The sequence below is a fragment of the Anas acuta genome, chromosome 25 (genome assembly GCF_963932015.1).
Source record: "Anas acuta chromosome 25, bAnaAcu1.1, whole genome shotgun sequence".
In the NCBI taxonomy this organism is placed as follows: domain Eukaryota; kingdom Metazoa; phylum Chordata; class Aves; order Anseriformes; family Anatidae; genus Anas; species Anas acuta.
The window spans coordinates 4,085,102-4,098,578 of NC_089003.1; the positions used below are offsets into that span (position 1 = coordinate 4,085,102).

General features: G+C 43.0%; 2 protein-coding genes across 2 annotated transcripts; both read left to right on the plus strand.

Moving 5' to 3' along the window:
* Window positions 1-2,683: 2,683 nt before the first annotated feature.
* Window positions 2,684-3,634, plus strand: LOC137844249 (olfactory receptor 4S2-like). Its single transcript, XM_068660452.1, has one exon. It carries the CDS (start codon window positions 2,699-2,701, stop codon window positions 3,632-3,634), a length of 936 nt encoding a protein of 311 aa, XP_068516553.1. The 5' UTR covers window positions 2,684-2,698.
* Window positions 3,635-11,367: 7,733 nt separating this feature from the next.
* Window positions 11,368-12,303, plus strand: LOC137844250 (olfactory receptor 5AP2-like). Its single transcript, XM_068660453.1, has one exon. It carries the CDS (start codon window positions 11,368-11,370, stop codon window positions 12,301-12,303), a length of 936 nt encoding a protein of 311 aa, XP_068516554.1.
* Window positions 12,304-13,477: the final 1,174 nt, after the last annotated feature.

Genomic DNA, 13,477 nt, shown 5'->3' on the forward strand with positions numbered 1-13,477 from the left:
GACAAAGTGACACACGTAGTGAATGAGGGAAAGGCAGTGTATGTGCTCTATCTTGACTTCAATAAGGCTTTTGACACCGTTTCCTACAGCATTCTCCTGAAGAAACTGGCTGTTCATGGCCTGGACTGGCATACACTTCATTGGGTTAAAAACTGGCTGGGTAGCCGGGCCCAAAGAGTTGTGGTGAATGGAGTTAAATCCAGTTGGAGGCCGCTCACCAGTGGTGTCCCCCAGGGCTCAGTACTAGGGCCAGTTCTCTTCAATATCTTTATCAATGATCTGCATGAGAGGATAGAGTGTATCCTCAGTAAGTTTGCAGATGTCAACAACATAGATGCATGTGTTGATCTGCTCAAGGGTTGAAAGGTTCTGCAGGAGGATCTGGATAGGCTGGACTGATGGGCTAAGGTCAACTGTATGAAGTTTAACAAGGCCAAGTGCCAGGTCCTGCACTTGGGTCACAACAAGCCCAAGGAACGCTACAGGCTGGGAGATGAGTGGCTGGAAAACTGCCTGGCGGAGAAGGACCTGGGAGTATTGGTTGATAGTTGGCTGAATATGAGCCAGCAGTGTCCTCAGGTGGCCAAGAAGGCCAACATCATCCTGGCTTGTATCAGAAACGGCGTGGCCAGCAGGTCTAGGGAAGTGATTGTCTCCCTGTACTCGGCTCTGGTGAGGCCACACCTCGAGTACTGTGTTAAAAAACGTAACTGTGTTAAAACATAAAACTGTGTGTGTGTGTGTAAGGGGGGGCTGAAGGGGAGAGGAGTATTGGCAAGGGGGATGCCTTTGTTTGGGGACTGACTGGGCATTGCTTGGGTGATGGTGAGCAATTGTGTTCTACATCACTTCTTTTGTTATCCTTTTAGTTGCTTTTTTCTTTTTTTCCTTTAACATAAAACTTTCCTTATCTTATCCCGTGACTTCTTGCACTTTTCTTTCCAATTTTCTTCTCCATCCCACTGTAGAGTAGGGGGAGTGAACAAAAGGCTCTATGTTGTCTAGCTGCCTGCTGATTTAAACTACAACAGGTACATGTCTTTAAGTTCAATGACAAATAGTACTGCCAGGCTGGGGAAGAGAAGCAATTATTTGTTTCTTTGATTGCTCCCTTTGGAAGAACTAACCAAATGCACAAATGAAGTCTTCAGGAAAGTAAAGAAATCATAAATGGATATCAGAGCACATTCTCTCCGAACTTCTCACCTTCTCTTTGAACATCAAGCAATCCATTCAACATTGGTAGAAGGATTCAAATTTGTAAGTGAAATTGTAGTATTTGCTATTTAAATATCTCTTCTGTAAATAAAAATAACACTTTGTGTCTTTCATGTATTATATTGGTTAAGGAAGATGGTAAAAATATGACAAAATGTATACATTTTTAACTAAATATTTTTAGTGAGAAACCACAAAATAAATCTTATTTCTCATACAACATGAATTTTCATGCAAAGAAGAAAAATAACACACACGATATCTTTCAATCGAAGATACCTTTTGTCAATCTTTTCCCTTCCCTTCCCTTCCCTTCCCTTCCCTTCCCTTCCCTTCCCTTCCCTTCCCTTCCCTTCCCTTCCCTTCCCTTCCCTTCCCTTCCCTTCCCTTCCCTTCCCTTCCCTTCCCTTCCCTTCCCTTCCCTTCCCTTCCCTTCCCTTCCCTTCCCTTCCCTTCCCTTCCCTTCCCTTCCCTTCCCTTCCCTTCCCTTCCCTTCCCTTCCCTTCCCTTCCCTTCCCTTCCCTTCCCTTCCCTTCCCTTCCCTTCCCTTCCCTTCCCTTCCCTTCCCTTCCCTTCCCTTCCCTTCCCTTCCCTTATCAGTCAGATATATATTTTGTAAAAGGAATTTGGTGGTTGTGGCAGGGACCTTACCAAGAGGGATATACAGTAAAGCTGTATTGTTAACAGGTTGTATCTTCACAATTCTTTCAAAAAAACATACACCCTTTTTTTTAGCTTAGGAATTTCCTATCTGCCATTGTTCCAGAATTCATTTTTCCTTGACCACTTATCTCTTGATCATTCTTTTCTGAACAGCTGATTACCTAAACATGATACAAGGACTAGTGCTGTTTGCTTCCAGTTCTGCTATTGCCTGGTTTGAGCCCAGATATTTATTTTCCCCTAGGTAACTGTACTGCCATAAAGGTGTGATTATGTAATATTTTATGTTATTTTCTGGAGAAATTTGCACTATTGCTAAATGAAAGGAGGGATGGAAAGGATCAAAGCTTTGTATTAACAGGTAGAAATTGATATCCTGTTGTTCTTATTGATCCTTATTTTTTTTTATATATTTTTTTTTTTGGAGAGATATCAGAAAAAGAATATCTTTCACATAATGCAAGCACAGGAAAAGTCACTAACTATCTCCACTTCCTCTCTAGACTTTACTTTGTGGGTTTGAGATTAATCATGGGCTTTCTCAATTTCTGTTTCTGTTGTATGATTGATCAGCTTTTGCTTGCAGCAGAGTTTGTGATGTAAGTTTAAATTGAGACCAGAAAATTTCAAGTAGTTTTAAATTGTGACCAGATAATTTAAACCAACTTGTAAACTTAATATTAATCCTGTATATTTTTTAGTCTGTATATACTTCTGATACTAATTCATTATTAATAATGAAAAAAGTGAAGAATAATGTCCTTTTCTTTCCAGGTGTATAGACTGTATATTGTATATTGCCAACCAAACGATTAACATGGAGAATGCAAGCAGTGTGAAGGAATTCATTCTTCTTGGACTTTCAGAAAATCAAGTAATTCAGAAAATATGCTTTGTTATGTTTTTGTTCTTCTATATGATTATCATGTCAGGAAATCTGCTCATTGTTGTCACTGTAATGAGCAGTCAACATCTGAAATCGCCCATGTATTTCTTCCTTTCCTACCTATCCTTTGTAGATATCTGTTACTCTTCTGTCACAGCTCCCAAAATGATTGCTGACTTCCTTATTGAAAATAAAACCATCTCCTTTGTGGGTTGCATAATGCAGCTGTTCGGGGTACATTTCTTTGGCTGCACTGAGATCTTCATCCTCACAGTGATGGCCTATGATCGTTACACTGCCATCTGCAGACCTCTCCACTACACCACTCTCATGACCAGGCGTACTTGTGACCGGATGTTGATCTGCTCATGGGTGGGAGGCTTTGTGCATTCCATGGTGCAAACGCTCCTAACCTCTTTTCTCCCCTTTTGTGGCCCCAACAAAATTGACCACTTCTTCTGTGATGTCCACCCCCTACTACAACTGGCTTGTACTGACACCTATGCTGTGGGCATCCTTGTTGTTGCCAACAGTGGAATGATAGCTCTGAGCTGTTTCTTCATCCTGGTTGTGTCCTACATTGTCATCCTGGTTTCCTTGAGAAGACAAACATCCGAAGGGCGACACAAGGCCCTCTCTACTTGTGGGTCCCACATCACTGTAGTGATTCTGTTCTTCGGGCCATGCACGTTCTCCTACATACGCCCTTCCAGCAATCTGTCAGAGGACAAGAGTGTGGCAGTGTTTTACACTGTCATCACACCCATGCTGAACCCACTCATCTATACATTGAGAAATGAGGAAGTGAAGAGTGCCATAAAAAAACTGTGGAGTAAAAAAGCAGGACATGAAAAGGGAGAGGTGTAGAACAACAGTAACTTTTCAAAAGTATCAGAGATCAAGTATCACTCACGATAGTTCCTCTTCTGAAAATTACCCAAGAACTCCCTCTGAAAGACAAGCTGTATTTTAGCTCCTATTGTAATTAGGAAGATCTGAAGGTGTATCTTCTGATTTGAAGAACAATATAAACTGTAACAAGAAAGGATCCCTTTTCTGTTCTCTTATACTGTCACAGACCCAGGCCTAGGGTTCCTGAGCACTACTGAAACACTAGCAAATAAATAAATACTATCAAAAGTATCAAAAATGTCATCTAGACCATTACTTGGAATTCTCCCATATATAAACTTTCAGATAAACTTCATCTGCTCTGTAACCCTGGGAAGAGAAGACTACCCTAACCTGCTGCTGGTAGCAATCACATCAAAGTAGGCCCCTTTCTGCTAGCTGTAAATTCCTTTTCCTGAGAACAACATTTTGCTATTTTGAATCCATACATTAGCAATTAAAAACCTGATATTAGGTGCTAGTTATGTTATTTGCTGATGCAGGTAACAGGAGGGGAATCTTCTCCCTTCCAATTCAAAGGCATCAACTACTTCTTGTAGTATTTCAGGTGTCATTGACACTATGCTGTGGTGGTTTTACCTTGAGAGGGCAGCTGAAAACCAAACCACTTTCTCACTCCCTCTCCTCAGAAGATGGGAATAAGAAATAATGCTGGAAAGAAAAAAAAAAAAAAAAAAAAAAAAAAGAAGGCTAGGTTCATAAGTTGAGGTATAGATAATTTAATTAAAGGAAAAAGGAAGAGGAAAAAAGCAAGCAAAGGCCATAATGACGCATGGAGAGTAGAAAAAAAAATTGCTCTCTACTTCCCATCAATTAGCAATGTTTGGCCATGACCCGTAAAGCAGGGCCACAATATACATAGAGGTAATTTGGGAGAACACGTCTGTAGTGGGTTTACATGGCAAGGTTTTGGTAGCTGCAGGGGTGGCTTCTGTGAGAAGAATCCAGAACCTGCCACATGTTAGATAAGGGCCAGTTTCAACCAGCTCCAAAGGGACCTGCCACTGCCCAGACCTGAACCAGTAAGTGATGTTGATTGTGTCTCTGTGATAGCATATTCAAGAAAGGGAAAAACCTGCCGTGCAACAGCAGCCGGGAGAGTGAGGAGTGAGAAACAGCCCTGCAGGCACCAAGGTCAGTGAAGGAGGGGAAGGAGGTGCTCTAGGCACTGCAGCTGAAGTTCCCCTGTGGCCTGTGGAAAGGACAATGGTGGAGCAGACTGTCCCCCTGTAGCCCGTAGTGTATCACAGTGGAGCAGGTTTTCACTCTGCGGTCTGTGGAGGAGCCCTTTCTGGAGCAGGTGACTCTGATCTGAAGGAGGCTGCGGCCTGTGCAGAACCCTTGCTAGAGCAGGTTCTGAACCAGACCTGTGGCCCATGGAGAGGAGTCCACGCAGGAGCAGGTGATCTGTCAGAAGCTGCTGCCCGTGGGGGACCCAGGTTGGAGCAGTGTGTTCCTGACAGATGGACTCTGTGGTACGGACCCATATTTGGAGTGGTTGTTTAAGACCTGCTGCCTGTGGAAAGGCCACACAGGATCAGTTCGGGAAGGACGGCATCCTGTGGGAGGGACCCCATGTTGGAGCAGGGGAAGAGAGGGACTGAGAAGGAGCAGCAAAGACCAAGTGTATAGACTGACCACAAACCCTGTTCCCCCGTGCCACTCAGGGGGAGGATGTGGAAGAAGGTGGATGGGGGGGTTGTGTGTGTGTAAGTTTTTAAAATTAATTAATTAATAAAATTTATTTTATTAATTATTAATTAATTTATATGGTGTTAATTAAGTAATATGGGGGTTAAATGGGGGGGTTCACTGTTTAATTTTAATTAATTAATTAATTTTATTTATTTATTTTTCACTTCTCTAGCTAGTTAGTAATAGGTAATAAATTTCCTTAATTTCCCTGTGTTGAATCTGTTTTGCCCATCATGGAAATTATTGAGTGATCTTCCTGTCCTTATCTCAACCCTTGAGCCCTTTACATTGTATTTTCTCCCCCTTTCCCTTTGAGAAAGGCGAGTGAGAAAGTGGTTGTGGTGGGGCCTGGTTGCCCAGCTGAGTAAAACCGCTACATCTTCAGAGCCCCTCGTCCCCTCTCCCACCCACCTTACCCTTTTCCACTTTTTTTTGCTGAGTGTGACCTCATATGGTATGGAATATCCCTTTGGTTGGTTGAAGTCACCTGCCCTGCCTACGTCCCCTCCTCACCTCTTGCCCATCCCCAGTCTGCCGGCTCTTGGGGGGTTTTGGAGGGAGTCCTGATGCTGTGCCAGCCTTGCTCAGCAACAAACAAAACACTGGTGTGATACCAATGCTGTTCTAGCTATAACTGCAGAGCACAACACTATATGGGCTGCTGCAGGGAAAGTTAATTCCATCCCAGCCAGACCCTGTACAACCCCTTACTCCATAGCATTCGTGTCACACTCAGGTTCCATGTATTTCAGTATTCTCATCACCACTGTTCCCTGTCCTTTAACAGATATATATACAGGTACTTCTTTTCATTTGATAGGCCTCTCCCAAAATGTTCATAAGAACTGTTTATGATTTAGGTTTCATCTGTGAAAGTGGTCACTCAGGACAGGCAGAGTAGGATTTCTGGACACCAGCAGCAGCTTAACTTCAGTTGCTGCACTTGCCCAGTTCCTCGTGAAGTTGACCTGTCATTGGTTCTGCAGTGTCTTCCTACAACATGTAATTTAGATTACAGATTAGTTTCTTTTCTTTTTTTTTTTTTTTTTTTTTTTTTCTTTTTTCCCAAGCTTAAATCTCCTTGAGTCACACACTTGATACTCCCATCCTTTTGCATCACCCACCACAAGTAGCCCATTTTTGGGGTGAAGACAATCCCAGGATTGTCTTCAAGGAAGAGGATTTGCCTCTTCCCTTGGGAGCAACCTACACAGACTTCCCCAGTCACTTCCCTACATGCACTATGGGGACTTTAGCTCCTCCCACAGCATGTAGGGGTTTTGTTTCAGCAGGACCGGGATGGTTGTCAGATCGCCTTGTGTTCACTAGCCAAGTGGCTTCTGGTAAATTAATGTTTCAGTGTTTCCATGTCTCAGCTCCTAAGGCTTATAACATGATCTTTAACAGCCCATTGTATGTCTCAACCTTTCCAGAGGCTTGTGGGTGATAGGGGATGTGATACACCCACTCAGTGCTATGCCTCTTGGCCCAGGAGGTGACAAGATTGTTTTGGAAGTGACTCCCACTGTCTGATTCAATTCTCTCGTGTGTACCATGATGCCACAGAACTTTCCTTTCCAGGTCAAAGATAATGTTTCAGACAGTGGCATGGTCTACTAGGTTTGTTTCCAGCCACCCAGTAGTTACGAAATGACAGAACCCCAAAATGGCCAAGGTTGGAAGGGACCACTGAAGATCATCCACCCCCCTGCCGTACAGCATCACCTAGAGCATGTTGCACAGAATGGCATCCAGGTGAGTTTTGTATATTCCCTGAGAAGGAGACTCCACAACCTCTCTGGGCAACCTGTTCCAGTGCTCCGTCATCCTCTCAGTAAAGTGCCCTCTCATATTCAGCTGGAACTTCCTGTGCTTCAGTTTGTGCCCATTGCCTCTCGTCCTGTTGCTGGGCACAACTGAAAAGAACCTGGTTCCATTGTCTTGACACCCTCCTTTCACATATTTATATGCATCAATGAGATCTCCCCTCAGTCTTCTCTTTTCCAGGCTAAACAGGCCCAGTTCTCTCTGTCTGTCCTTGTACAACAGGTGCTCCAGTCCTCTAATCATCTTTGTAGTCCTCCTCTGGACTTGCTCCAGTAGTTGCTTCTACCATGGTGAGTGTTTACAAGGCATCACCATATCGAACTCCTAGCCACAGCTAGGAGCTCTTGATCACAGCACAGGTTTCACATTTATGGGTGACCTGTGTGATGGCCTCAATGGTCAGGTCCACCCCTCAATCACAAGCCCATCTGTATGTGGCATCCCTCCCCAGATGTCCTGATATCTCATAGGCCCATCAAACTACAAACAGCTCACCCTTATGTCCGCAGTCCAGGTCCACCTGAGGCAATTCAATTGTCAAAGCTCGGTCCACCTGTCTGTTATTCTGATGCTCTTATGAGGTTCAACAAGGCCAAATGCAAGGTCCTGCATCTTGGCCAGAGAAATCCCAAGCACAAATACAGGATGGGTGGAGAATGGACTGAAAGCGGCCCTGATGAGAAGGACGTGTGGGTACTGGCTGACAAGAAGCTTGACATGAGTTGGCAATGTGCACTTGTAGCACAAAAAGCCAACCATATCCTGGGCTGCATCAAAAGAAGCATGGCCAGAAGGTGGGTGGTAGGTAATTCTCTGCCTCTACTCTGTTCTCTTGAGATCCCATCTGAAGTACTGTGTTCAGATCCACTCAGTCCAGTAAATCTAGTTGTCCCTTTCCTCTTACCTATTGTCCTATTACTCTTTGACAGGTATAGGCTAGGCCCCTGCACAGTGCAGCAAGCTGGAGTTCTCTGGCATTGCCAGGATCAGGGCACACATCTTTCAAGCATTCTGTCAGTTTTTCAGGATTTCGCACTTGTTCAGGGGTAAAGTTCAAAATCATCGGAAGAGACAACCATGACAGGTACTTGCCCATATCCTCCCACACACCTTGCTGCCCACCACCACACTTTTTTGGGGCAGATTCCAGCATGGCATTCTTAAGCATTTCTTTAATCTTAGGGGGAAAAAAAAAAAAAAAGAAAAGAGAAACGCATTCCTGAAACCTAGCAATAGGAGTATTTTGGTTACTCATAGATGCTAGAAAAACTTAAAAGGTGCTTTAATTACCCCAAAGGGAAAGAAGGATATACCATTCCTGCTATCATTTACAAACTGACTTCCCCTTTTCCCCCTGCCTTTCCTCTTTCCCTTTTCCCACCTTTTATTGCTGAGTGTGTCATAATATAGTATGTATATCATATATGGTATATGGTATATAGTATGTATAGTATGTACAGTATGTATAGTATGTATATCATGTAGAGTAGAGTAGAGTAGAGAACAGTATAGTACAGATATAGTAATATCTCTTTGGTTGGTTTAGGTCAGTTGCCCTGGCGATGTCCCCTCTTCACCTTTGCCCACCCCTAGCCTACTGGCTTCTGGGGGAGTCAGAGGGAGTCTTGTTGATGTGCCAACATTGCTCCACAACAGACATTGGTGTGATATGAGGGCTGTTCTAGCTCCAACTGCAGAGCACAGCACTATATGGGCCACTGCAGGGAGAGTTAACTCCATCTCAGCCAGACCCAGTAAGGAATCATATAGGAAAGGAACTCAAGAAGGACAGGGAAGGACAAGAGAACTGCTTGAGAGTCCAGCACAGAGCCACAAGGATGATTAAGGGAGTGGAGCATCTCCCTTATGAGGAAAGGCTGAGGGAGCTGTGTCTCTTTAGCTTGGAGAAGAGAAGACTGAGGGGTGACCTTATTAATATTTATAAATATGTAAAGGGTGGGTGTCAGAAAATTATTCTCCTTAAAACTGATGCGAATAAAGTGCATATGCATATTGCATATTGCAGGAAAGGTGGCTCCATGGGGAGCCCACAGAACATTTTAATGGTCCCGTTGTGCCTAGTCTACTGTGTCTTGGATTCAGAGACTCTGTGGCCAACCAGAAATTCAACAACCAAACAGAGCACAAGTATATGAATGTGCATGTAAGCTGCTAAAATACCTCCTTTTTGATAAGGAACAAGAGATTTTCTTCTTCTGCAGGTACACTTTTTCTTTGTATCTGTACAGATACAGTATATTTTTCATTCTAGTTTGAGAGAATGTAAATCCCATAGTGTCAGGAGTCAATAAAGACTGTGCATCTTGCATTCAAATCTGCATTAGCTGAATTTCCTTTTTCTTTTACAGGACAGTCCACTGACATGAGAAGAAACACCAGTACACCCAAGCATGCTACAGTGTTTGTGGCAAGGTAAGAACAGGCTTGGGAATAAGAGTTTTGTGATGAACACAAATGTCTAAACATATTTTATACTTTTTTTTTTTAATTATTATTTTTTTTTGTGGGTTGATTCCCCCATATCTATTCCTTACAGTATAGCAATATGGGTATTCTTGAAAAAAAATAAATATATTTTTTAAAATTTATTTATTTTTTCAAATTGTGGGAGCTCAGTTTACTAGCTTTCTCATTTTGATGAGTTTCTCTTTGACATGAGATCACACTCTTTAATTCAAGACAACAGCTTGGGGACAGGGGGTAAGACAGAGCAAATCATTTTCATTTTAATTGCAATGGGAAAATTTAGGTTAATCTCATGGAGAATACTAACTATCATGTTTATGATATCATGTTTATGTTTTTGAGAAGAAAGGCTGAGAGAGCAGAGGATGTTCAGCCTGAAAAAGAGAAGACTGTGGGGTGACCTTATTGCAGCTTTTCAATACTTCAATAGGGTTTATAAAAAGGTGGAGAGAACTGTTTGCTCAGGCAGACAATGAGAGGACGAAGGGAAATGGTTTTGAACCAGAAGAGGGGAGACTTAGATTAGATGTTAGGTGGAATAGCTCCACTCAGAGGGTGATGAGACACTGGAACAGGTTACCAAAGAGGTTGTGGTTGAAGGTGTTCAAGACCAGGTTGGATGGCAACTCTGGGCAACCTGATCTAGTGGGTGGCATCCCTGCCATGGCAAGGGGATGGGAACTGGATGATCTTTAAGATCTCTTCCAAGTCAAGCCGTTCTATGATAACATTCTATAAAGAAGCAAAATTAGTAGGGAACATGGGCAATCTACTGGAGAGTTTAAAGAACAAATCAGACAAGTATTTTCATATGTTACATCAACAGAGTTCATTCTTCCTTGGAAAAGTGAAATGGACAAGATCAGTTCATCCAAGGTCTCTACTTAATTTTTTATTCCTGGGCTTATTTCTAGCCTTCAGAAAGAGAACGTGCTCAAGAAGTCAACTGATTCTAATTCTCATGTTATTCTTGATTTTTTGAAAATAATAGCAGAGCAGAAGTTCTGCTCCCTTTCAAGCTGAAATGCCATTAATATTTATAGGTGAGCTATTCCAAACCCTTAGCTTTGGCTTTCTGCTTACCATAATTGACCTGAAATTTTGACATAATCATAAGGTACATGTGTCTGACCCCATTTCTTTTGATAGATTTTTCTAGTTTAGCATGTGTTTGACTTTTATATATTATATATTATGTTATAAAAGTTATTTATATATAACTTTGTACATTGTACATTGTTATGTACAAAGTTAATTATCCATATGGGAAAAATGAGTATTTCAAGAGCATCCTGCAAATCATATTTGAGTAATATCCATCTAAATTATGTGAGGTGAAACAAATACTATGGTGTTAATGTTAGCTGTGCAGATTACTCATTTACACATTAAATTAAACATTTGGGGAGGAAGAGGTAGTGAGATCTGCAGTAGTAAGTGTGATTTGTTAACCTGTGTTCATTCAGAGTACACTGAAATAATACAAGGCTTTGAAATGCAGGAAATGAAAATGAGATAATTTGAGTTCAGAACTTAAAAAACGTAAATAGGAAGATTGGCAAAGTTATATCTTTACCTTACATCAGTGCTTGACTCTAGCCAGTTTGATGTATTGGTGGGCATTTACCTTTTTTTTTTTTTTTTTTCAGCATAACTCTGTCTTTTCCTGTCAATGACAGATGGCAGAAGGGAATCACACTGTGGTGACTAAGTTCATCTTATTGGGATTCACCGACAACCTGAAGTTACAGGTCCTTCTCTTCACAGTGTTTCTACTTATCTATCTGTTGACTGTAGTGGGAAATCTGGGGCTGATTGTGCTCATTCAAATCAACTCCAAGCTCCACACCCCCATGTACTTCTTCATCAGCAACCTTTCTTTCTTAGATGTCAGCTACTCCACCATCATTATACCCAGTACACTCATGACCCTTGTGGCTGAGACAAAAGTCATCTCATACACAACATGCACAGCTCAGCTCTTCCTGTTCTGCATTGCAGTGACAGGCGAGTGCTACCTCCTGGCGGTGATGGCATATGACCGATTTATAGCCATCTGCAACCCCTTGCTCTACCCTGTCATTATGTCTAGGAGGTTCTGCATCCTCCTTGTGTGCGTGTCCTACTTCATGAGTTGTGTGAATGCAACCATTCAGACTTTATTTATATTCCACCTGTCCTTCTGCAATTCCATCATCGATCATTTCTTCTGTGATGTGCCCCCCATCCTGAAGCTCTCCTGCTCTGATACTTACATCACTGACCTGGTACATTTCACCTGTGCTACCGTGCTTGTCATCTCAACCATCCTTCTTATTCTCATCTCCTATATCTGCATTGGGGTTACAATCTACAAGTTGAAATCTGCCAAAGGCAGATGCAAAGCCTTCTCCACGTGTGCTTCCCATCTGACTGCTGTTGCCATCTTCTACGGGACAGGCTCCTTCATGTACTTACGGCCCAGTTCAAAATACTCTATGGAGTATGACAAGATCATCTCTGTGTTTTATACCCTGGCAATACCCATGCTGAACCCTGTAATTTACAGCTTGAGGAACAAGGAGGTCAAAGAAGCCCTTCGAAGAACAGTAACAAGTCTATATTGCTCTCTGTGAGTACTACAGAGATTCAGGAGTCCAAGTGGGAGTGAGAGAACCTGAGAACTGTCGAAACAGAATAATTAAATATGCAATAGTTTGGTTCCTGTCTGACAAAGAGAAAGGAAACGGGAATAGTACCTTAGACATTTTGTTGCCATACCTGCATGATGTGAGAGAGTAGGCAGGCCCCCTTTGCCATTGCAGAGCTTCTTATTTACACCCTCCTAACCCCCCCCCCCCCCCCCCCCGAGGGATGTGTCACTGAATAGTCTGAAGGAACTGACTTTTCAGATGGTGACAGTCACTATTTCAATAGCAATAGGCTCTGTAACATAGTAGTGCCTTACATCTGATCTCATGTTGTGACCTCTGCAACTATAGACAGTGTAAGACAAGTCTACTGGGTATATTCGTAGGCATTTTTATTCTCTGCACCCCACACCCCCACCCCCATTTGGAAGACAAAGATAATAGAATAGATTTCTCAGCAAACTTGCCAAGGATGAATTCAACTCCTGCATCCTGATCACAGAATCACAGAATCACAGAATCACAGAATCACAGAATTTACTAGGTTGGAAGAGACCTCCAAGATCATCGAGTCCAACCTCTGACCTAAAACTAACAGTCCCCACTAAACCATATCCCTAAGCTCTACATCTAAACGTCTTTTGAAGACTTCCAGGGATGGTGACTCCACCACCTCCCTGGGCAGCCCGTTCCAATGCCTCACAACCCTTTCAGTAAAGAAATTCTTCCTAACATCTAACCTAAAACTCCCCTGGCGTAACTTTAGCCCATTCCCCCTCGTCCTGTCACCAGGCACATGGGAGAACAGGCCAACCCCCACCTCGCTACAGCCTCCTTTAATGTACTTATACAGAGCAATAAGGTCACCCCTGAGCCTCCTCTTCTCTAGGCTGAACAAGCCCAGCTCCTTCAGCCGCTCCTCGTAGGACTTGCTCTCCAGGCCCCTCACCAGCTTCGTCGCCCTTCTTTGGACCCGCTCAAGCACCTCGATGTCCTTCTTGTAGCGAGGGGCCCAAAACTGAACACAGTACTCGAGGTGCGGCCTCACCAGAGCCGAGTACAGGGGGACGATCACCTCCCTAGCCCTGCTGGTCACAGTGTTTCTGATACAAGCCAGGATGCCGTTGGCCTTCTTGGCCACCAGAGCACACTGCTGGCT